This window comes from Pogona vitticeps, chromosome 3, assembly GCF_051106095.1.
Source record: "Pogona vitticeps strain Pit_001003342236 chromosome 3, PviZW2.1, whole genome shotgun sequence".
NCBI classification, from domain to species: domain Eukaryota; kingdom Metazoa; phylum Chordata; class Lepidosauria; order Squamata; family Agamidae; genus Pogona; species Pogona vitticeps.
Genome location: NC_135785.1, coordinates 34442729 through 34468463, shown reverse-complemented (window position 1 = coordinate 34468463; position 25735 = coordinate 34442729). Strand labels below are relative to the sequence as shown.

The window sequence follows — 25735 nt, the reverse complement described above, 5'->3', positions numbered from 1 at the left end:
CCCAGCAAAGCAGTAGTTATCAATTCAAGACCACAGGAAATACTCTAGGTCAGCCATTCTCAACCTTTTTTGGCCATAGCCCTTTTAGGAGCTCTTCTCAGGTTCCAGGGCGCCCGTCAAACAAGGGTACAGCATGAACAGATATATCTCAGAAATTTCTCACATGTTTCAGTCTGTGACCCCCTTTAAATGTGCCAGGGCAGGCATATTCCGCCCCCCCCCATTGAGAATGGCTGCTCTAAGTGATTAGAAATTCTTTGTCTACAGAGACAAAAAGGTGGTCCTGCAGGTGGTCCTGCATTGCCTGCAAAACCAGATACCTCAAGCTAAAGTGACATGCTTGGAGTCTTTGTCTTGGGGCTTACTTTTGCAGAGACCTTGAGAATGAAACACAATTTTTAGGACTATTCTGTTGCTTCCCAACCCCCCTCAAGCTGTGCAATGTCCAGCCTGATGAAGAGTCTAGCTGGATCCAAAAAGTCACCTGTTTCTAATATTTTAGCGGTCTATTAATCACATTTCCCCCCTTTCAAGGACATTTTTAGTGGAGAGATTGTGCTGTCTGTATTTTCAGAGGTCTAAAAGGAGGAAATGAAATGCATTATTTTTAATCATCTTTGCTTTCCTTGCTTTGCAAATCAGTCTGATTGCATCTATTTGAACTACTTGCTATCTGAATTTGATCACAGATGTAGTTCAGTAAGTGATCTGAAGGGCCCCAATCTGGGACAAATGCGAAAGGACCTACAGCAGTTGCCTGATTACTTCAGCCTGTTTTGCATCCTATTAAGTCGTGGTATTTCCATTGCAGGTGTAGAAGGAAGGTTTGGCCCAAAGGGGTCTCAAGGATCCCAAGGGCGGCAGGGGCCACCTGGAATTCAAGTAAGGTTCATATTAGATTGCTTTTATAAGTTGTTTATGTGTATTTGCTGCTTTAAATAATGGACTTTTCTGAATTGTAAAGACAGAGATGTGGTTCTCTGGGGCCTTGTGATACTGGTCATAAAAAGGCATCACTCTTTTGGCAGATGGAATTTCCATGGACGAGGATGAAGATTAACATTATTTATATTGCTAGTCACTCTGTAACACAGGTTTTCTGGGTAGCTCACAAAACAAATGCAATACTAAAGTGCAATGCAGAAAATCCTGTTCCATATATTGTACCACATAAGGCCATGGAGATGCCCATATACATATACCATATAAGAGCTGAGCTAAGACTTTATGTTGGTAGAGCTTCAGTGCCACCGGGACAAAAAGCCCTCCCCTAGTTCGTAAAAACTGATCTAAATTTTTTCAGTCCATCCTACAAGTTCCCCTAGGTGTCCCTCATGCTCTTGTATGTTTAGAACTGGGTCAAATGAAAATAGAAGCTAGAATACTAATATCTTCTTTATGTTAATGGCTTAAGATTTTCTCAAACCAAAAAGGCCTTCCTTTGATAAAACAATACTCCTTTTAACCTAGATGGATACACTCTCTTCAAAGCAGCCTAGGAAGTTTGGGTCTTTCACCAGATGATCTACTGGTCCAGAGTATTACACAAGTGAAATCTCTTGTCACACAAAAGGTTCAGGATATAGAGCGTCAACGTGATATAGCACAATCTCCTCTTTTTAGGGCCTGTACTGTGGCCAGATATATCATGAGCATGGCCAGGTGTATTTCAGAGCTGGAAGATCCCATCTATAAGAGAATGTTAATTTTTACTCGCTGCTCAGCTATCCTGTCAAAGGTTCTTGAAGGGAGATACAGGAAGAGGATTTATGAGGACAGATGCTACCTATGCCCTCAAGGGGAGGTGGAAACAATGGTGCATATGTTTTTCCATTGCCCCTTTCATCACCTACATAGGAAGAGATTTATCCTGTCATGTTTAGATAGATTAAGAGCAGATGCAAATGAGGGGGGGGTTGGAAAGACTTTTAAATGATGAAAACTCTTTTATTACTAAACAAATAGTTAAATTTTGCTTATATTTGATTAAATTTCATATTAAGAAGATGGGTTAATTAGAAGGTTTAAATTCTAAATTATATTTTAAACTTTGAATTTTGGATCATATGTAGATATCTCATTATATTATCAGGGTATTATCCTCTAACTGTGCTAGATGTAGTCGTATGTTTTTATACTGCAATAAAATTCATTCATACCACTTAAGGCTGATAAAGTCCTCAGCTGTGGTGATTTTTTTCAGAAAGAAAATATTTCCTATTCTTCCTGCCACCTTCAAAAGGTCCCTAGGTTCCCATGGAATACTTTACTGCAGGAGAAGTCATTGTGTGCTGCAGAACTGGGGGAAGTCGTTCATCATCAAAATTTGCCACTACTGGGATGACTGGCAGCAATTTTCAGAAATCACTGACTTGTCCCATGGCTCCTGATGGCTTTCCTGTGATGAAGGGGAGTCTTTGAGAGTCTTGGAACCTTAGGAGAGGGAATCAGAAATTGTTTTATTTTAAAAAAAATCCATGACTGATTAGATCATCAACCCTATGCAGTATAGCTGTGCAGACAGGATTTCAGACACTGAGTGATGGTTCTGATCCATGTTTTAATGAGCGAAGACACTACCCACAGGCACACCTGCTTTGGAAATATCTAAACTCAGACAAATTTTGAAAACAAAAACGATCTAATGCTGTTCTCCCATCCCTTTGGAGCCTTTGTGGGTTTAGGGGAGCTCTGTGACCTTACAAAACATCAGGTGTGTTTTTTTTTTTCCTGTGAGGAAGAATTGGGGAGTCTGTGGAAATGTGGAGTATATCAGAAACATCATTTGGGGACCACACTTTTCTCACAGGCTGTAAAACATTGCTGCTGTAAAATATGAGTTTGTTAAAAGGCCTGGCTAAGTACAAGATCTTGATGTACAGCTAAAAAGACCAAGAAGATAACAGGTGAAATTCTCTAGGAAGATTTTTTTTTCATAACCAGGATGTCACTATCAAAAATACCTTCTCTCTTACTACATTTGGTGTAGTAGTCTGCTCTGCTCATATGAAGATAAGATTTCGGAAGGTACATAGAGGAGAAGGCAACCTTTCCAGTAAATTGGTACCTAACCATTTAAGGCTGTAATGGTCCAAATTTAAAGTAGGCCCTGAAGCACTGCTGCCAAAGCACAAGCATAACATGGTGAAAATACCCAATCCTAGTTAATGATCTGGTAGGTGTATTCTGGACCAGCTCCATTTCCTGAACCATTTTTAGTTCAGCCTTACAATCTAATGCATTGTCAGACAATTACTAATTGAGGATGCTTTCTGCTCATGTAACTGTTTTACATATGAAAATAATTACTTCATGGGAGAACTTGGAAGGAATTGTTTTTCCCCAAGCACAGGTTTTGTGTTTTATTCTGCTCTGCCTATCATACATTTTATTAATGAAATCTGACCTAGGGATTCCCAGGTCCCGCAGGACAGCAAGGTCTTAAAGGATCAAAAGGTGAACCAGCCTATATTGATCCAGAAGGTCCAAGCGGAGACACAGGAGAACCAGGACTGAGAGGGAGACCTGGAGAAAATGGATTGGATGGGTTACCTGGAAAACCTGGACTGAATGGCGCAAGAGGTTCTGTGGGAACAAAGGTTTGTATAAGCTACAATAAACTGAAAATGACATGAATGGTATAATGTACCCTATCTGTGTCCATATATCATATATTAGTGTTTGTTCGATTGCATTTATGATATCTGAAAAATGTCCGTGTGAAAACTGCAGACAACATAGATGCATGACTGTAGTGAATTTTTTTTAAAAAAATAAGTTTGTATATAAGACTTTGTACATAAATATTTTTAAAAATGATACAGGGATGGTACTACCATTAGTCACAGCGAGGCAGCCACCTTAGGCAAGCAGCAGTTCTGGGGCGCTGTATAAGGGCAGTAAACACTAAGGTAATGGCTGGCATCTGAAAAAGTAGGCTCCATGCCAAATAAAATGTGTTAGTCTTTGAGGTACTACAAAATTCTTTGTTGATTTTGCTACCACAAAATAATGACCATCCCCTTGAAAACGTGGTATTATAATGCTTTTATATTTCACAGACAGGGAGTGGCACCTGTTGGATTCTCTTCCTTATATGCCAAAATAAAATGGCTGGCTTTGGGCAAAATGTAGCTTGATGTAGATGGAAATGCCATATGCTACTCAGCCGTATACAGAAAAATGATTTCATCTGAGCCAATTTTAAGGCAATCTCCTGGAAATCTGTGATGACTAAAATAAAGTTGTCATATTATTTATTCTTGCTTCAAGTGTCATTGGTGAAACACACTGTAGGAGGAGGAGAATGTAAGTGGCAAATGCAGACTATGTCTACAAAAAGATCTGAAACATATTTTCTGTATGGTAGACCTGCAGAATTTGATAGGACTTCATAAATGTATGTATTTGTAAGATGTATTTTCAAGCAGTATGTATTTTTGTAAATAAAAGAATGGAATATAGGTATTGTCCATATTGTTTTCCAGAGTTTCTTTTCCTAAGAGAAGCAAAGTGTGAACATTCACACTGAGTGAAATTAGTTCTTCTCCCCACGTTGCCACAAGCAGGGCTGGAGCTACCAGTAGGTGAATTAGGCAATCGCCTAGAGCGTAGACCTGAGAGGGGAATAAAACTGACCTCAGAAGTTCACAGAACTGACCCGAGAGGTGCAGAACTGAACTCAGAGGAGCACAGTCTTATACAGACTAGTTTCTTGAAGAAATGCAACTGAAAATTACTGGATTACAATTCCAGTGGGAAGGAGGAGGCTGCAGCAGAGAGACAGAAGGGGAAAAAGAGGTTGTCATGCTGGTGTTTTCGTAAAGTTGAGTATATCTCCACACAAGCCTCCAATTCCAAGCCTTTTTCTTACCAACGCAAGACCTTTGGCTAACAAAATGGATGAATTAAGGATGCAGATTGTAAAGAGCAAACATATTAATGACTGCTATGTTTTGCTAATCATAGAAAGCTGGTTTCACTCTTCTATCCTGGACACAGTGGTTGAGCTGGAGGGCTATGCTATATATAGCTCACTGACAATACAGGAGCAGGGATACCGGAAAGAGTAAAGGAGGGGGTTTAAGTCTTTGAACAAAAGCTGGTGCAGAAATACAAAGATTGTTGATAGCCATTGCTCTAAGGATTTGGAGTATATGACTGTTAGATGTAGACCAATATAGCTTCCATGGGAGTTTAATGTGATCTTGATTACTGCAGTCTATGTTCCACCTGATGCTAATACCAGTGCAGCTTTGGGACTCTTGTATAATATGGTGGACGATCAGCAGAATAGGAATCCTGATGCTGCATTCATTATGGCAGGGGATTTCAACCACGTCAAATTAAAGACTATATTACCTAAGTTTTACCAGCATGTTAAATGTGCTACCAGAAAAATGAACACGCTGGACAAAAGTATATACCAACATTAAACATGGCTATAGGGCTATATAATTACCACACTTGGGACATTCAGATCATATGTCACTGTTATTGGTGCCAGTGTACATTCCTCTCAGAAAACAGACTTTGCCTATAATAAAGACAGTGGAATCGTGGCCTAAAGATGCCTCACAGCAACTTCAGGACTGTTTTGAGAAAACAAATTGGGACAGTTTCTGTGATGCGGACCTGGAGGAGTACACTCCAGTTGTTCTATGCTATATTAAATATTTATTTATTATTTATTTATTTATTTATTTATTTATTTATTTATTTTATTTATATGCCGCCCACTCTACCCAGAGGTCTCTGGGCGGCTTACAATAATTAAAATTCAATACAATAAAATGATTAAAATACAATTAAAATACAATTAAAATACAATTAAAATTGCCATCATCAGGACCCACAGTTGTTATTTCAATTAAAAGCCTTCTGGAACAGGAAGGTTTTGACCTGGCGCCGAAATGTCATCAACGTCGGCGCCAGACGGATATTGCATATATACTGTTACTGTGGATAAAGTCATATGGATCTATCGCAATCAGAAGCACTGGATGACTAGAGAAGTCCAGTGCCTTTTGCATGACAGAAAAAACGCCTTCAGGTCTGGTGATGGGGAAAGATATAGTGCTGCGAGAGTTGGGCTGAAGAGAGGCATTTGGCGTGCTAAGAGAGATTATAAAAGCAAAATTGAAGGGCAGTTTCACAATAACAATGTGAGGCAAGTGTGGCAGGGGTTTCAGCAAATAACTAATTATAAATCAAATAACGTCATTTCTGCTGAGGCTGAAGCTTCATTGGCTGAGGAATTGAATCATTTCTTCACTCATTTTGAAGTGCGACTACCAGAGACAGCAAAAAGACAGCCACTAGTTCACAGCAATTTCTATCTCACTGTGGAGGAGCATGAAGTAAGGAAAGCTCTGAGGGCTGTGGATCCTAGAAAGGCTACAGAACCCAATATCATTCCTGGTCGTGTGCTCAAAGATTGTGCTCATCAGCTGGCTGGGGTTTTCACCAAGAATTTCAATGGATCTTTATCACAGTCTATTATTCCATCCTGCTTGAAGGCCTCCATTATTGTTCCACTGCCAAATACAACCTCAGTAATTATAGACCAGTGACACTTACGTCTAACATCATGAAATGTTTTGAAAAGTTGGTACACAAGCATATTATCTCTAGTCTTTCACCTAAAATGGATAAATATCAGTTTGCATACAGAACTAACAGATCTATGGAGGATGCCATAGCTATTACTCTCCACACTTCCTTGACCCACCTAGAACAGTGAGGGACCTATGTGAGGATGTTTTTTGTGGACTTCAGTTCTGCATTTAACACAATCCTTCCATATAGATTGGTGTCCACGCTCACAGAGCTTGGGTTTTCACATTCAATTTGTTCTTGGATTATGGATTTTTTTTATCTGGCCATTCCCAGAGCGTTAGATTGGAGAATTATACCTCCTCAGCTCTCATTCTTAACACTGGAACACCACAAGGATGTGTGTTGAGCCCTTTACTTTACTTGTATACATATGATTGCACACCCATGCATCAAAATAATATTATTCCCAAATTTGCAGATGATACAAGAGTGGTAGGTCTTTTTTCTGAAGGGGATGAGTTAGCCGATTGAGATTAGGTGAATTGATTGCTCTCGTGGTGTGAAGATAACAACTTGACCCTTAACATCAAGAAGATCAAGGAGCTTATAGTAGACTATAGAAGAGATCAATCAGATATTCAGCCATTAGTTATAAGTGGAGAGCAAATGGAACGGGTAACCAGTTTTAAGTTTCAGGGTGTTATAATCAAGGAGGACTTGTCCTGGGGAGCTCATATTACAGTAGTGGTTAAGAGGGTCCAGCAGAGATTATATTACCTGAGACTTCTCAGGAGACAACAACTGAATGGAAAAATGCTGGTGACCTTCTATTCCTGTATCATAGGGAGTATTTTAACCTATTGCTCTGGTATATGGCTTTCCAACTGTACAATGGCAGATAGGAAAACACTCTAGAGGATTATTACAATGGCCCAGAGGATCATTGGCTGCCCTCTTAGCTCTTTGAAAGATCTCTATAATTCCCGATATCTTAAGAAAGCCCAAAATATTCTCAAAGATCTATCACACCTGGCCATTCCCTCTTTTAGTTGTTACCATCTGGTAGGAGGTTCAGGATAATTAAAACAAAGACAAATAGGTTGAAAAACAGTTTCTATCCCAGAGCTACAGGTATATTGAATTCCACTGAATGACGGGAAATTGAATGTGAAGGATGTGGATGTGAATGAGAGGGATGTGTTTTATGTGTAATGTGCTATGTTTTCATGTTATGGATGCTATGTTCTTGTCTATTTTATTATTATGTGTACTGAAGATGGCATTTAATTTCGTTGTACTGAAGTACAATGACAATAAATAAAATAAAGTAAATTTAGTATACAAGATCAACAAAAAATGCACTGAAGATGTACTGAAGATGCACTGAAGATGTATTGATGCTGAAGATCTGTGCTGTGAACTTACAGCAATAGCTCCAAGACTTCCAAAGCCTATGCCACCACAAGGAGTACTTCTCTTCATAGTGCAACAAAAACTCCTGGATAGTGTGGTTAATGTTTCTGTTGCTCTAAGGATCCTTCTCACACTTCCCAGTGTCAGTGGCTAGTAGTGAATGCAGTTTCTCAAAGTCCAAGCTTATAAAAACATACAGTATTTACGGTCAACAACGCTGCAAAGTATACTAGTTGGTTTGGCAACTATATCAATTGAACATGCCGAAGCATCAGCCATTGCCCTGAAGGAATCAGTGACAACATTTGCAAAAGAAAAGGCACGCAAAATGAGATTTTTATGTGGCAAAAGTAGAAACATTTAAGAGACATTGCAATTCATAGGATTATTCAAAATGATTTGTGTGCTAAAACTGTTTTGTATTTGAGAAAGAAAATTGAAGCATGTACAGAGTTCCTATTCCAGTCCTCTGAAGATGCCGGCCACAGAGACTGGCGAAACGTCAGGAAGAACAACTTTCAGAACACGGCCAAAGAGCCCGAAAAACCCACAACAACCAAAATTGAAGACTCTTCTATTGTTCTCTCATTTTTTTAAATAAAATTTTCACAATTTCAACTTTTGTACTTTTTTTTTCCCTACAGTTTGTCTGTTTTTAAAAATGGGTGGGGGGGGGGCGCAAGTAGTTAGGTAGTCTTGCCTTGGGTGCAAAAAAGCCTGATACCAGCCCTGGCCACAAGACATATCCTCATTGCTGAAAAAGACTCAGCATGATCTGCTACTCTGGCATTAAAGCAACAAGTGCTAACTGGTGTTTTATAAATTATTCATAGGGATCTGATGGCCCAAAGGGGGACAGAGGAGCACCAGGATCTGTTGGTATCCCAGGTCTTCCTGGAGAAATAGGGCCATCTGGACCACCAGGATATGGACCCCAAGGAACTGAAGGTTCTAAAGGATCTCAAGGAAATCCTGGTTTGCCTGGGTTTCTTGGAGAATCTGGTCAGTAGAACTTCATTTTATAACCGTTGTCATAATTTAGAAGGATTGGCTGTTGTTTGTGGTAGACTTAAAAGCAAGGGTGGTAGTAACTTTATGTACCCTCAATATAAAATAAAGTCTAGACAGCTAAATAAAATTCTATCAAGCAGCTGCAAAACAAAAACAAAGATTTCTCTGATGGCTTCCTTGCTGAGATCAGAAATCCAGCCTGGAAGAAGTGATGGGAGAGCATGTTTGATGTTTGACGGGAGAGGGAGAGGACTGGAGGTCTCCTAGAGTCACAGCTCCCATCAGTGCTCCCAACATTCATGGAAGAATTCACAACTCCCAACATTACTCCACTCGAAACTGGTCCAAATGAACTCCACCTCATTACTTCGAATGTTTTTTTAAAAGTAAAAGTAAACCCATAAGCAAACAGCTGTGCCATTAATTTCTCTCTGTCCAGAAGAGCCTGGGGGATTTTGGAAAGACTGGAAGCACTGATTCCAGAAAGTTCCATATTTTGGGCTTCTTTCCCTTCTGATTGGTTTCTAAGGTGCTTAATGTAACTTTACACGGTGAAGTTAACATTGCTATAACTGTCTATAGAAACAAATAAAATGAACTTCTGAAATTTCCCGAAACTTAGAACATTAGGTTTGACCATTAGTATGTTAATGCAAACCATTAAAGGTTGAAAGATCAAGATGCCCTCTGAAAATATTTAATTTGTTAAATTAGCATTATTAATCTGCTAATTAAGTTTTTAATTCTGAAATAAACAGGTGGGATTTATAGGGTTACCACACTGCTGACTTCTAATGACATGTTTATTGTTGGTTCCTTCAAAATTACTTCTGTTCTTTTTGTTGCTTTTAAACAGTGGTTCCCAACCTTGGATCTCCAGATGTTCTTGGACTGGAACTCCCAGAAATCCTGGCCAGAACAGCTAATGATGAAGGCTTCTGAGAGTTACAGTTCAAGGACATTTCCTGAATCAGACAAATTCTTTTAGATGAATAACAGGTGCAGTTGTTACTTGGGGTTGATGGATCCAGTATGCCTGAAGATCGTCAGGTTAGGAAAAGCTATCTGCTCTAAAATATGAAACCTCAGCTTCCTACTCCACTCCCCAGGAAATTTATTTGGAGATAGTTTAGGGAAGGAGTCACTTAAATAATCCCATATTATCTTTGACTTCAAGTCAGAAATTGGCTTGGCTCTAAATGCAATCTTCCAAAAGCAGATCTTAAATTAAATGATTCATGGGAGACTAAAAGCCACTAGTTTTCCATTGTATGACTGTCCTGTGACAATGGTCATTATCATAGGAAATTGGTTTTGTTGTTGTTTAGTCATGAAGTCATGTCAACTCTTCATGACCCCATGGATCAGAGCACGCCAGGCCCTCCTGTCTTCCACTGCCTCCCGGAGTTCGGTCAAATTTGTGTTGGTCGCTTCAATGACACTGTCCAAACATCTCGTCCTCTGTCGTCCCCTTCTCCTCCTGCCTTCACACTTTCCCAACATCAGGGTCCTTTTCAGGGAGTCTTCTCTTCTCATGAGATGGCCAAATTATTGGAGCCTCAGCTTCAGGATCTGTCCTTCCAGTGAACACTCAGGGTTGATTTCCTTCAAAATTGATAGGTTTGTTCTCCTTGCAACCCAGGGAACTCTCAAGAGTCTCCTTCAGCACCACAATTAAAAAGCATCAGTTCTTTGGCAGTCAGCCTTCTTTATGGTCCAGCTTTCCTTCATTGGTTACTGCAAGCTTAAGAGCCATGCAGGACACTTGAAGATGAGAGAAGGTTTTCTTTAATACTGTGCAATAACTTTTACAGTCTGAACTAAAGTATAAAAGTAGTCCAAAAGCAATTATTGGCTCTCTATAGAGTGACTCCCAAATGAAGGATCAGATGTTGTTGGACTACAACTCCCAGAAGCCAACCAGTCTTTTACTGGAACTTTGGGAACAGCTTTCTCTGTAGGAGAATAAGCATAAATGTATGTGTCCTCTGCAGAAGGCGTACCAATGATTATGCCTGTTTGAAAGAAGAAAGTAACAGGTATAACATGAAAATACTAAATTTGGCATATAATATACTTACTTAAATCTGAAATTACTTGCATGCTTTAAAATATGTGTTAGACTGTAAGATGTACATTGGTTAATTAAAATGATAGAATAGTAGATAGTCAGGTGAAACATGAAGCAATAAGGAACGAAAACACACTCATTTCAGAGATGTATTACCTTATGTAGATGGTTGTGTCCAGGTACAGGACATGAAGCGCCGGTTTTGCAAAGTATTTTATTTTTTATTAATCAGTACTGAGGTACTGTGTACACCAGTAGAAAACCAAACAAGCTGGCTAAAGGAAAGAGAACAACTGTGTTCATCAATATAAGCCCCAAATGTAGAAATTATCTTTTTGGGCTACAGCTCCTAGCTTTCCCAAACCACATGGATATTGGCCATGTCAGCTATAAGATTACTTTCCAAAACTAACTAAGATTTGTATAAATTTAGTAATTTCTGTGTCCAGCCTTATCTCCTAATGGCATTTAAATGCACTTCTGACTAAAGTAAAGGTAAGCAATTGCTTATCAGAACCTAAAGGGAAAATATCCAGGGATCATAATTCTCAGTAGACTATCAGAAGGCACTGGTCTTGTGATTTTTCAGATTTGTGTTTTGTATCAGCCTTCTTACCCACTCATTCCTGAAGCTAGTTTGGTCAGCTGACTACAGACTTGAAATACAAAGTGAACCATTTTGTTTCCTTCTAGCATAAATATGATCTGCAATCAGTTCTCCTTTGCAGAAGTTATTACACTGATATATTTGAAATGCATAAAACTGAAAAGTATCATTGTCCCTGATGGATTTCAACATAAAAAACACTGACATATTCTACTCATTTTTGTTGCTGTTGTTCTCATTCGCTTCTAAGGTCCTAAAGGTGAGCCTGGTAAGGCCATTGTAATCCCTGGGCCCCCTGGACTTCGAGGACCAGATGGTAGACCTGGGCTACAAGGAGTAAGAGGTAATGATTACTTTTTCAAGTTTTTGCAAAACTAAACCTATCTAAATGGTATGTATAACTGGCTGGATAGCTGAGTGGTTTCAGTATCTGGCTGCAGAGCCAGAGGTTGGAATTTCATTTCCCCACTGTGCCTCTGGTGAGTAGAGCCAGCCTGTGTAGCTTTGGCAAGCTGCAGAGATTTAGATACCACCAGAAGAAAAGAATGATAAACCATGTCCAAGTGTTCTCTATCTGGAAAACCCTGAAGATTGTTGCCACAAGTCAAAATTGACTTGACATGATTACATTTATTAAAAGGGATGTATAAAAATAAAAGTTTTCAGTCTACCATGATTAAACAAGCCAAGCTCTGGCTGTTATCCAAATAAACAGTCTATGAAGCAGTACTATATAGAACAAAAGCAGAGTCAAGCAAAGTTTTGCCACTGAGGAGCAAGAGGTGCCACATGCCTAGGAGACAGATGTTATGAGCAAAACATGTCCAGACATGGATAATTTCCATAAGCAGGGAGATTACATTGATAGTTTGTCCAGTTAGTAATAGAGACATCATCTTTTTGTCACCATTCCTACGTCATATTTTGTTGCATAAACAATCAGAAATAAGACAGTCCTATAAGAAAACCAACAAGTTTGTATTCCTTGGAACATTGTACACTGATGCCCCTTCCATCCCTGGCTTTGAAGAAAACTTGTTTTGAAAGGGCTAGGACTAGCATTTGATATCTGTTAGAATTACTTTCCATTCTTGGACAGGAAGTCCTGGACCTAGAGGACAGCGTGGTGATCTAGGTCTTCCAGGACCAGAAGGTGATCCAGGCTTAACACAGATTGGATTTCCTGGTTATCCTGGTTTGAAAGGTAAAGTCTTTTTGCTACTTATAGGAAAATAAAAGAGACATAAAACAGAATTACACCACAAATGTGAGATTTAATAAAAATTAGAGATTTACAGACAGACAGACAGACAGACAGACAGACAGACAGACAGACAGACAGACATAGATAGATAGATAGATAGATAGATAGATAGATAGATAGATAGATAGATAGATAGATAGATAGATAGATAGATAGATAGATAGATAGATAGATAGATAGATAGATAGATAGATAGATAGATAGATAGATAGATAGATAGATAGATAGATATAGCGAGCTTGGGTTAAAGTAATGAACTGCAACCCAGAGGCATTAGAGAGTATGTAGTATTTAAGGAATAAGTTGACTTGTACTGTTGCTGAAGGCTAGACTAAGAGCAGATGTTGCAGTAATTACTTTAAAAATTTGACCCTATGGACCACCCTATGGACCACCTTCATTTTAGCAAAGAAAGACATAAAATGTCTCTGTGCGCACACACATATATTTTAAGTAGATTATGGCCAGAATTTTGACTTACAGTAATGTAAGTCAAATGGTGTAAACTGTATTCCTGTATTCTTCTGTATTCTGTAGTTTATGCAGTCTTTGGAGGGAGCAGGAAGAGGAAGATCAAGTAGGAAATCATGGTAACAACAGTACTGTCCAGCTGCAGATTGCATGCTCACTGCCTGTTGTCCAGTCAGTGATGATAATGTGTAAAGCAACGGTGTTAACCTAATCATGATTTGGAGAAGAGAGAAATCTAACCAAGAATCTCCTCAAAGCTAGTAATAGGGGACAAGAGGAACTCAATAGCCTCAACCCTATGACTGTTTTCTACACCTGAATGCTGCAACACTCAAGTTTTGTCAATTCACAAAATTTAATTAACAAGGAAAATGTCATAATGCTAGAAAGTACATACCATGCAGCACAGGTCTATGAACGCATATTGCCTAATATTTCTGTATTTTTAGGAAATAAAGGATCTCAAGGACCTGAAGGACCACCAGGTTGTCTAGGAAAAACAGGGGAACCGGGTTTTCCTGGAATACCTGGAATTCCAGGAGGAAAGGTTAGTTTGGCAAGTGACTAAGAGTGTGACTACACAACAGGAATGATACAAATTGATCCACTGTGAACTCACACCTAAGTAAGAAGTGTGGTTTAGCTGATCACACAGAAGTCAAAAGAAAATTGACTCTCAGCCCTTGTTTATAGCTTGTTAAGGCAGCTTCTGCTTTAGCCATCCAGATTTGCAACAGCTACACCTAGAATAGAAACTCCCTTAACAAAATGCAAACGAGGGCTGATTGGCAATTTCCTCCACTCTACCTTTATTTTCCTCCTTTGGTCTCCTAGGTGCTCTAGTGCAACTTCATTGAAGCTCTGGCATCAAGCTTCAAAAATAAAATAAATTACATTATTAGTAGAGATTCAAAGTCTCCTTGCTGGTCTCTTAAGACATTTACAGCACAATTTTGTGTGTGTCTATTCAGAACTCAACTCCTTGGAATGGGAAGAGAAGAGGAAAACAAGTAGGCCTAGGCACCATTTTTGATATTATGTGCTTGTTTTTAAAATTATCGGTTTGAATGGAAAAAGTTTGGTTAGAAGATAATTCAGACTGAAGCCTGTTTCCCATCTGAATGGGTGTTCCTTTGACTCTCTTGTTAATGTAGCTGGGTGGAATAGCTTGGAACAGAATAGCTACAAACTCCTCCAAGGTTCTGAAACTGTATACATCAGCATAAGTGGTCACACTGTCTGAACCAATGTGAATGCATTCATTTAAAAAAAATGTGGAGGCCCAGTGGAGGAGGGAAAAAATGAACTGAAAGAGAAAACATTAGATTGGTTCACATGGACTTGAACATTGTGTAGTCAATGGAAAATAATATGAATCTGACTCCAATCTTGGAAAAATTCCCATATTATTTCCCAATGTGGTCACTCCCTAAGTGACCTTTAACTGGAAAAGTCTTCAATGATCTCAAAAGCAAATGCACCATGCCTGTTTAGGCCATGTCTGTGCTAATGTAGTTCATTTTGTTTTTTGTCTAGCACTACTTGGAAGTTATCTTTATACAGTATATATCTTCCAGTGAATTAGGTATCTGGTGACAGAGTTCCCAACTGTGTATTCCAGAAGAGCTAACTTGTATGGCCTTGGGCAAGCTGCCCAGCCCCAAAATGCCCCCAGAAGGAGGGTATGGTATAGGACTTCTAAGTGCTATCTATCTGGAAAACCCTGAAAAGGGTCTCCATAAGTCAAGATTGATTTAACAGCACACAACTATTATTATTATATCTTCCACAATTTACTTCCCACTCCTGCAATTAAGAACTCCAATTTTTAAAACATTTGTGAACAATGAATATTCAGAATTATGCCAAGGCATAATTCTGTATCATTTCCTCTAAATTACATGCAGCATACAGCATACCTATCAATATGAACTCAAAAAATTAGCTTTACTGGACTAAGTAATTATTCTCCAACCTTTCATAAACCTGAGCATAGGCTGTTAAATAGATAACTAATCCAAGGGGTGATAAGCTGGGTGTATGTAAATACTATCCACAAAATCCCAGTTAAAAATTATAATGGTTGAAATCCTGTTGGTTAGCATCATAAGTTGCAACTAGAGCAGGCCAGTTTGAATCCATGAACTTCTGTATGTAGGGGTTGACTCACCAAATCCCTACTGATTTAATGGACCTATTCCAGTTGCAACTTACTGCACTAAGCAACAGGATTTCAGCTAATGTGTTACTTCATAATATGGGAAGATGTATAAATAGAATCCTTAATTCTTGTTCCTCAACATATTTTTCTACAGAGGAAAGGGGTGAAAGAAAGTAAGGAAAAGAGAAAAGAAATGTGAATTTTTCCTCAACATTTTAGACATTACATTTCTTTTTCCTCTCTGTTTCAGGGTGAACCGGGCCCAATTATTCCTGGAGAGCAAGGTAGACTGGGTTCTCCAGGAGAGGGGGGCATGCCTGGTGAGAAGGGTGAAAGAGGATTCCCAGGTCTTGCAGGACTTCCAGGTCAACAAGGTCAAAGTGGTCCTGATGGACCAAGAGGTAGAACTTCCCAATGTGGATTCTATGAAGTAGGAGCCTATCAAAGCTATATCCACTGCTCACTACATTTTGAGTAAAATGCCTCTGAAACATATTTTTTGCTGCCCATCACCCCAAATGATTGCTTCTTTAATAGTAGTTTCATTCAAGCTGAATGATGACAGGTTCAAGACACATAAATGGAAAATACTGCTTCATGTAACGCATAGCTAAAACATAGAAATTGCTTCACAAGATGTTATTATAGCCATTGACCTAGAAGGTTATAAAAGGAAATTTGACAAATTAATGTAAGACAAATATACCAATGGCTATTTCTATTATTTCTATTTACCACGTCACTGTATCTTTGAATCCACTACTAGGAAACAGAAGATGAGCGTGCTGCTCTCATGCCATTGGAAGGTTCATTGTAGGAATTTGGTTGACTATTGTGAGAACAGAATCATGAACTGTTTAGGCCTTTGGTCTGCTCTGAGACCACTGTGTGATATTTAAATGTCCTTCGCCAGTGGAGGGCACTCAATAACAGGTTTTACCTTCCCACTTCACAGCTGATTGATTGGGTAAAATTTGTAGTGCATGTGTGGGTAAGAGAGAGAGATTGAGAGAGAGAGAGAGAGAGAGAGAGAGAGAGAGAAGAAATGTTGCCTACTTTTCCATTATTCTAAGATTCATATGATCAATATTGTCTTCTAGGAGAACCTGGCTTTCCTGGAGAACCAGGAGAAATGGGTGTTCCAGGCAAAATGGGTGATTGTCTTGTTGGCTTACCAGGACCTCCAGGTCCATGTGGAATAATAGGCCCACCAGGTAAGTCCAGTACAAAATTCCAAAGTCTGTACAGTATGCAAAATGCATGGCAAACAAGATGGGATAGCACAAGTGAATGTTGTTACTGTAAGCAATTCTGTCATGTTCACATAATCAAAAATCAATTATTTGTACTAGTACAACAAGCTGACCACAAATATGAACCCAAACATGTGAATACTGAGATGAACAAATAGCACAATACATAGCTGGACCAATCAACAACAATGTTATTCGTCACAATGGCCATGCAATACATTGACAAAAATCAAACACTGGGACAGACCCTGCTCACCCTATATATGCTCAGGTCTTACAGAGAATGGTACTGAGAAAGGACAATGACTGTGAAGCATGCATGAACTGAATTAAGGGCCGACCCAAAAGCTTATTTGACTGTCAAGATATGAAATTGTAAATGAATAAAGTGCTAAAATAATTAAGGGAGTATAGAAAAAGCAATCTTGGAAATGTACATTGCATTTTAAAAATGAGGTCTGAACACCAGTTTATTAAAAGTGATTGCAAAATAACTAGCTAGGTCCAGCTGAGTCTGGAAGCAAGGTCATTATATGATAACACGTCTTTGCAAAGATATTTCTTCCATGACTGGCAGCTGTGGGGGAGAATTGAAATTCCAAAATAATGGGTAAAATGTTGCAGTGTGTAGCATGACCAGAGATGACATTTGCAGAACCTGTAACTTCTTGTCCTTGTTATGTACCAGTGTTTGGCTCTTTCTGTGGGTTGCTATTATGGAAATTGCAGAACAGCGGGCACACCGCTGGGTTCTAATCCTCTTAGGCAAAATATTTGTGCATATCGTCATAATGGCAGCTTGTCAGATTTTGAGTTAAAGGCATTTTATGTGACAGAAAGAAATGGAAATTCCTATTTAAAAATTATGGTGGTCCATCAAGTCATTGCAAGTCAATGAAAAAAGAACGTTTACAGTTTGAAGGGGAATTTCTGAGAGAAATAAAAATATAGGGAGGCAGGAGACACACAGATCAACTCATCATCGCATATGAAACCACACCTCATCACGTACACTGGATAACAATGATTGTGTTGCAATAGTAGCAACAACAGCAGCAGATGAGAACATCATGGATTTTCCTCCGTATATCCAATTGCTGAGTAAGCAATTAGAATATTTTTCTGTAAGTGTTAATATGCTTAAACGTTAAGAAAGTCATTTTCTTTGATATATTTTTAGTTTTAAGAACTTTGGTATTTTAGTGATGTATTGTCTGCTTTTTCAATGTGTCTTTTAGGCTGTACACTCTTGTGTTTTAGAATGTGATTAAAACATTATTATTGATATTTTATTGTACTTCTTATGATCCTGTATTTTGGATTGAATTCTGACTTAAGTATTTGCCTGCAACTAAAGTTTAGTTTAGTTTTCATATAGTATATATTTTGGCTTTTGTGCCTATAGGTGTTCCATCTTTTAGATGTTTTCAATATTTGAAATATTTTTGTGCTTATGGAGTGCAGAAGCAATATAGATAAATAAAGCTTGTAGAATTAGCCAAGCTGATGTTGCCTGGAATTAATGCAAGAATGATTGCAAAAGACTTATATGTATTCTCGAAGGCTTTCACGGCCAGGATCCAATGGTTGTTGTAGGTTTTTCGGGCTCTTTGGCCGTGTTCTGAAGGTTGTTCTTCCTATCATTTCGCCAGTCTCTGTGGCCGGCATCTTCAGAGGACAGGAGTTAGAACTCTGTCTGTGCTCTGGTCAGAGTTCTGACTCCTGTCCTCTGAAGATGCCAGCCACAGAGACTGGCAAAATATTAGGAAGAAAAACCTCCAGAACACGGTCAAACAGCCCGAAAAACCTACAACAACCAAAAGACTTATACTTTGATACTCAGGTGAATTTTCGTGCTAATACGGGCCTTTTGGCTTTCTGTTATCTTAGGAGTCCAAGGAAGATTAGGACCCAAAGGAGATCCAGGTATTCCAGGATTAGACATTCCTGGGTTCCCAGGACAATCTGGGCTTCCTGGAATTCCTGGCCAACAAGGAGGTGATGGATTGCCTGGCATCAAGGGACAGCCTGGCAGGCTAGGTGTGCCAGGTATACCAGGTAAGTGCTCCTTGAAGAAAAGAGGACATGAGCACATTAGGAATACCGATTATTTCCCACTTATTTACCTGTTGATGCAATCACTATGACTAAAAAGTAAGCTTACTGAATTATAGTAAGCCTATGTGTCAATTGTGGTGAAACAGAGTGGCTTCTCATTTTAAAATTAAGGTCACATGCGGCCTGCTACATAGGCAATGGGGAGTGCACACCCTTTGAATATCTTGATTGTTACAAGTTACTTTCTGCAGGTCCAAGAGGAGAACTAGGATTGATGGGTCCTGTAGGTACTCCTGGACTACCTGGGGTCTTTGGAAATCTGGGTATACCTGGAAGTAGGGGTAAGTTATATAGTACCTACCTTATCTGTCCATTGCTTATCCAATCTGATGGTGAGGGTAAATTTCTTCTCTGTGTGGACTAGTTCTGTAGGTTCTGGTTCTCAAAATCTAAAGCGGACCTTTCCATGGAGAATCATGTGCAGTGGACCCTCTACTTACGGAATTAATCCGTACTGGAACGGTGGCTGCAGGTGGAAAATCTGTAGGTCGAGTCTCCATTGACCTACAATGCACTGAAAACCAATTAATCTGTAACCGGCCATTTTTGTTCCATTTTTGTTTTTTTCTGGTCTGTAGGTCAATTCTCTGGCTGCAAGTCGAATCTAAATTTTGCAGCCAGAGAAGTCTGTAACTCAAAAAGTCTGTAAGTCAAGCCGTCTGTAAGTCAAGGGTCCGCTGTAATTTATTTTTAATTCTGTGATGCAGTTTCTTAAATATGTGATGGTACTGATTCTTGATGAAAAACATTTTGAGCAATCTAGAATGGAAGTATCAATTTATTGGGAAAGTGGTAAACTAGGGACCCCATTAGGTAATAATAAGAGATGGTGTGCCTGTCAGGTTACGTTGTCCGAGGAGACTGAGGAAAGTAGAGTGGCACCTTATTTTTCTCATGTGATATTTCTCTTCCTGTACCCCTTTACCTTTATCCTGTAAGTCCCTTTGGCCTGACTACATTCCTTTCTTAGTTAAAAGACAGAAAGAAGTAACAACGTCTACCATTAGATTATGTTTTCTTTTCTAATGGTGTACTGTTTTTCCCAACATCAGACCCTAATGTTGGGAAAGTGTGAGGGCAAGAGGAGAAGGGGACGACAGAGGACGAGATGGATGGACAGTGTCATTGAAGCTACCAGCATGAATTTGACCGAACTCTGGGAGGCAGTGGAAGACAGGAGGGCCTGGTGTGCTCTGTTCCATGGGGTCACGAAGAGTCGGACACGACTTAACAACTAAACAAACAACAACTGTTTTTTTAACCCAAACTAGCTTCAAACCAACTTAATTGTCATGGCTTATCCTAAAAGAACCCAGGGTGCTGACGTTTTTGTATCAGTTAATAGAACTACAAATTTATCATCATTCTTTGCACAAACAGGATCTAGTGGATTATGTTTTGCTTTCCTGTTCATTTAATTCCCCACTTGGTTGCTTTTCCTTGAGCCTTCCAGTGTTCAGGGAGAACACAATACAAGCCCTCCTCCATGCCAAAGCAAACAGAGAGAAAAAAAAATCATAGATCCTATTCCTTAGTTAGAGAGGATTATGAAAATATGTCTTTTGCATATGGTTTGCTTTGGGCTGTAAATTGAGGATGGTCAAGTTAGTACACCACAGAGGTACCAGAGAATTGGAGGAGGACCAATGTCGTTCCTATCTTCAAAAAAGGCAAAAAGAGGAACCTGGGAACTACAGGCCAGTCAGCCTGACATCAATCCCAGGCAAAATTCTGGAACATCATAAAGCGGTCATGGTGCAAGCACCTAGGAAACAATGCGGTAATAACTAGAAGCCAACATGGATTTATCAAGAACAAATCCTGCCAAATTAATTTGATCTTGTTTTTGATCAGGTCACCTCCCAGATAGACAGAAGGAATGCTTTAGACGTAGTATATCTTGACTTCAGCAAAGTTTTTGACAAAGTGCCCCATGATATCCTGATTAGCAAGCAAGTTCCTCATGTTCTTCCAGAGTAGCAAGCAAACAAACAAACAAACAAACAAACAAACAAACAAACAAACAATCTTTAAAAGAATAGGAAACTATTTATACTGTTGTTCTGCCTTTGAATTCATGAACCTTTGGAAAAATGTTGCTTTCCCTTTATATATCTTAGCTCCTGATTGCATTGCTTAATTCTATTTTGCTTTTTTTTTTTTTAATTGTAGGTGCTCCTGGCTTTCCAGGGCCAAAAGGAAGAAAAGGATCTTTGGGAGAAAAAGGTGAGCCAGGTAATAAAGGTTCTCCTGGCATCTCAGAGTCCAGAGTGATTTCTGGAGATAAAGGAGAAAAAGGAGCTAAAGGTATGTAGCAATTACTACTACTAAAATCAGCATAGTTCTTTCTCTGAAAATATGAGATTACTCTTTCAAATAAGTCCAGAAATAAAATGTGGAATGATCATTACCAGAACTTAGAAAGTTAATTTAAGAAATAATCAGTTACAGTTGTTGGACCAAGCTACAGTTACCTGCAGTCGTCGTGACTGGCTTTGAAAGAACCACTTTAATTCTTGTTTCTCAAAAGTAACTGAAGTAAGTACTTTTAGTAAGTCTAGAGGCTAAAAGCTAATGGCCTGTGGTACAAAGTGCCTTTTCGTCCCATCTGCTTTGGTGTCACTTCAACACTTGTGGGAGATCATGAGGCAAACCACAATCCATAACTTGAACCACTTGATATTTATTCTTCAGTATTTAGTGAGGCTGTATCCCTAACAAGTACAAAAGCAACTTTAAATGTTGAATTATGCCACAAAGGACATAACAGTTATTCCTTGTCAAGTTACCCTTGCAGTGTAATATAGTATAGTTGTACCTCCATTAATGGAGAGGGACTTAAACATTGTTAACTTGTTATTTGAAAGTGATTGGCCAAAATCCACTTGCATAACTATGGCAGCATAATTCTGATGGCTGTTTTGATGGCAAGTCACCTCAGATTCAGAAATCTTCATAGGCATGATCTGTTGTGTACTGAGTTGCAAAAGTCAGCGTGCACACTTAGCATTACACCAGCTTTAACTAACCAAGAGGAGTTTGGCCGTAATTTCTAATGTCTGCTTAGTCCCTGTATAAATGTCTGCATATTCAAACAGTTCATACTCACATTTCTCCTGGATTTTAAGGAAGGAATTACATGTGAGGCTTTCCTTATGTGCCTTCGAAGCCTGGCTGTTATTTCTCCTTTGAAAAATGGGATCAGGAGGATACAGTTTTCAGAACAAGTGCTCAAACCTTTTCTTCAACTCCTAGTGGCAGCAGCAATTGTTCTCCTAGTCCAGGTTTCAAATTTCTAACTGGAAAAGGAAAATTTCCATCTGAAAAAAAGAAAAAAAAATAATGGATGAAGGGAAGATGATGTGCCACTTCCCTGTTGGAAGATGCACCCTTCTGGACCCAACTTTGAAGTCATACTTTGAAGACATGTGATAGAGAAATTCTTATGCGTTTCATGATAACCAAAGAAAATGTTCACCTGTGCTTGCACTCAGACATTATCTAAAATGCAAATATTTGCATGAATGAATGAATGGAATAATAATCCATACAAAAATCCATACAAAAATTATGATTGCTTATTATTTGAAGACAGAGTGGGTTTGGTTCTTGTTTTCATTATAATTCATGCCCTTGCTGCTATAGGATTTCAAGGAAGAATGGGACTTAGAGGAGAAAAAGGAGAGCAAGGTGCACAAGGATGTGTAGGCTTTAATGGACTACCAGGAACACCAGGTCCACCAGGTATTTAGTCTTTCTTTTTTAAGATCATAAACTATATGAGCTACATAGAGAAGAATCCTGAATTATATTCTAGTGTCCTAATAATCTGCATCACTAAGACAAAAACTAGTGTACTGAGTAAAAAAAAAAAGGCTTAACACAATGCAGCCATAATAATCCACAGTTGTGCCCTTTCCCATGTTTGTATTAAAAATCATCATCTTTATGGATACAGTTATAGATGCTTCTCATAATATTTTCTGTTTAACATGGCAAAAAATATACAAGAACTGTTAGTTTGTGTGTAAGGTTTGGCTAATGCTCTCTCTGTGTGTGTGTGTGTGTGTGTGTGTGTGTGTGTGTGCGTGCGTGCGTGCGTGCGTGCGTGCGTGCGAGAGAGAGAGAGAGAGAGAGAGAACATATTACGCATATGCCTATTTGTTGGATATCATGGCATTACGTAAGGCAACTTCAGCTGGCATTCACACTTGCCAACGTTCTGAGTGTTGTGAATGTGGAAGTAGCAGATGCATTAGATGTCAAGGAAGAGGTAGCAAACTACAGAGAAAGATTATTTTTTCTTTTTGTTTAACACTTTAAAGAATAGGGGTGATTAGAATACCATAGCCAATTGCATAATAAATGTTCCAGCTAATCCTAAAGTGCAGCAAAAAAAAAAGTGTGCTGTTAAACCTGACAATAATTACAGGTTCCAAAGGAGATAAAGGACTTCCAGGAATTCGTGGGAGACAGGGATTTCCTGGAGATCAAGGAGACAGAGGAAACATGGGCGTACCAGGTGATTTCACTGAAGTATCTGAGTAGTCACTAAGGATAGTCAGTTAAGGGTATTGTGGTATAATAGCTACCCGAATAACAAATAGCCTGAATGCATGATTAGTATGACAATAAGAACTGAAATACAATAAATATTGTATACTGATTATTTATGCCATTAAACAGTGCAGCATGTAAACTGTAGATAGGCCAAAACACAGGTCACAGATATATTACTCTCTGCTATACAGAGTAACTAGCAACCTTTCATTACTAAGAAAAGGGTTTAAAAATTCTAAACCATGCTGCAAGAATGCTTGAGTCAGCAGCCTCAAGAGAACTGACATCAACTCTCCCGACATGCACACTACATGAAAGGGTTGTGCTAATTTCACTGAAGTGGGATTTTCTCCACAAAACCTGGAGTATGTTTGTTTCTTATTAAACCAATAAAAGTTATTGCCCACTCTTACATTTGTATAATTTTGGAGACTGCACAGCCATTTCCTTGTTCTCTCTGTTATGCTGTTATTTGGTTTCTTTCTGTGGTGCTCTTGGAGAGATTCTTGATTAAAGAGTGAATAGAATATTTTCTTAACGTGTATTAAATTGATGGACTGCAGCAGAAAGACGTTGATGTATTTGGTGGATGGCTGCTAATGGTTGGGCCATTACAGGAACAGGAAGAGATCTGCTCAGAAAATCAGTATTTGTGAATTCATAGTTCACCAGGCAGAGCATATTTCTGCTTTTATATTAGTATCAATTTGGGACATGGTTTGTTTTTATTTGGTAGCACATGTAAATAATGGGGAAAGGGGAATCTTACTCTGTTCAATAAATACATGATTTGGTCTTCGCTTTGGTAGTGATGATCATTTTTCTTTTTTTAAAGTTTCCACATAAAATATTCAATTTAAGAGTAATGTTTGTATCACTTCAGGTGCTAAAGGTGAGCAAGGTTCAGTAGGTTTTCCTGGAACATCAGGCACACCAGGACTACCTGGCTTACCTGGTAGACCGGGGGATAAAGGAGAACCAGCCTCTCCCGGAACTGGGCCTACAGGAAATCCAGGATCCAAGGTAGAGAAAGCTGACAATAGATTCAAACACAGCTTTCAATAGGTTGGTTTCTTAATCATTATGATGTTGTCTTTGGCTGATCTTGTTAGGGAGAACCAGGTCTACCAGGAGAGAGAGGAAGAAAAGGTGAACAAGGATCACCAGGCCAGCCAGGGCTTGTTGGAGAACCTGGACTATTGGGAAACAGAGGAGACACTGGTCAATCAGGAATTCCAGGTGCGGTATGGCTTACAGTCAAAATATTACGCACGAAGTGCTAGAGAAGTGGAGAATTTCTTACTGCACTAGAAATTCACCAAAATTAACATGTTCTTGTACAAGAGAGACCAGCTAATATGGACCTTTTGTGCTGCCATCACTTTTGCATAGTTTCTTTTCAAGCTGGATTTGCCATGTGAACTAATAGCAACCATCTTAGGAACCAAAACAGTCCCCATATGATATGTGTCTCATGGTTATTGATTCTCCACGTGATAGGACCCTAACAGAAGTTTGTGTGTGTGTGTGTGTGTGTGTGTGTGTGTGTGTGTGTGTGTGTGTGTGTGTGTGTGTGTGTGTGTGTATGTGTGTATGTGCGAGTGTGAGGAATGCATCTCTTTAGAGAATTCGTCCTACTAGGGGAAGGAGCCAAACTATAGTTCCCAACTTCCACCACCTTTTCTCTAGATTGTGTGAGACTTAGAAGGTGCATGAGTGGACAACTATGGGCAAGCTTCTGTCCCTAGATTTCCAATTACTCACTTATTTAAGCTTAAAACTTTTTAGCTACGTATGTACTTTAAAACCTTACACACCAGCCTTACCAGGTGGGACACCCAAATAACAAAAAAAAAATTAGCAAACATAGCCCTTGTGACTAAGGCACTTTCTTTAGGCACTCTCACCCTTGCTCCCAAGAATCACACTTAGGTAAAATATAAAATATTTATTCAAAAAGAGTAAAAAGTTAGAAAACTAAAGAAATACATAAAGATACTGGTAAAATACCAAGCATCTAAGTAGTAAGTAAGCTTCTGTAAGACTTTTCCGTAAAACAATAAAATTATTAAATAGCCAGTAGTTTTAGTACTTAATGACAAGGCCATTCTAAGTCACTAATGTTAAAATCTCCCAATCTGTCATGCATCTTCTCTCCTCCAACTTACACACACACCCCTACTTAAACCCCCCCTTTCTATAACTTAAAGTATCTGCGTCATGATTGCATACAGTCCTTTGTTCACAA

The 25735-nt window shown here is 39.0% G+C and overlaps 1 protein-coding gene across 1 annotated transcript in view; it reads left to right on the top strand.

The window, feature by feature from the left end:
• COL4A3 (collagen type IV alpha 3 chain) overlaps window positions 1-25735 on the top strand; it is a 99980-nt gene that overhangs the window by 54262 nt on the left and 19983 nt on the right. Inside the window, exons 24-38 of the mRNA XM_020792621.3 lie at window positions 812-882; window positions 3411-3599; window positions 8805-8973; window positions 11911-12003; window positions 12760-12864; window positions 13845-13942; window positions 15807-15957; window positions 16657-16770; window positions 18700-18867; window positions 19119-19208; window positions 21100-21234; window positions 22573-22671; window positions 23360-23449; window positions 24371-24510; window positions 24600-24726. Coding sequence (XP_020648280.3) covers window positions 812-882; window positions 3411-3599; window positions 8805-8973; window positions 11911-12003; window positions 12760-12864; window positions 13845-13942; window positions 15807-15957; window positions 16657-16770; window positions 18700-18867; window positions 19119-19208; window positions 21100-21234; window positions 22573-22671; window positions 23360-23449; window positions 24371-24510; window positions 24600-24726 — 1839 coding nt within the window. The remainder of the gene's footprint in view (window positions 1-811; window positions 883-3410; window positions 3600-8804; window positions 8974-11910; window positions 12004-12759; window positions 12865-13844; window positions 13943-15806; window positions 15958-16656; window positions 16771-18699; window positions 18868-19118; window positions 19209-21099; window positions 21235-22572; window positions 22672-23359; window positions 23450-24370; window positions 24511-24599; window positions 24727-25735) is intronic.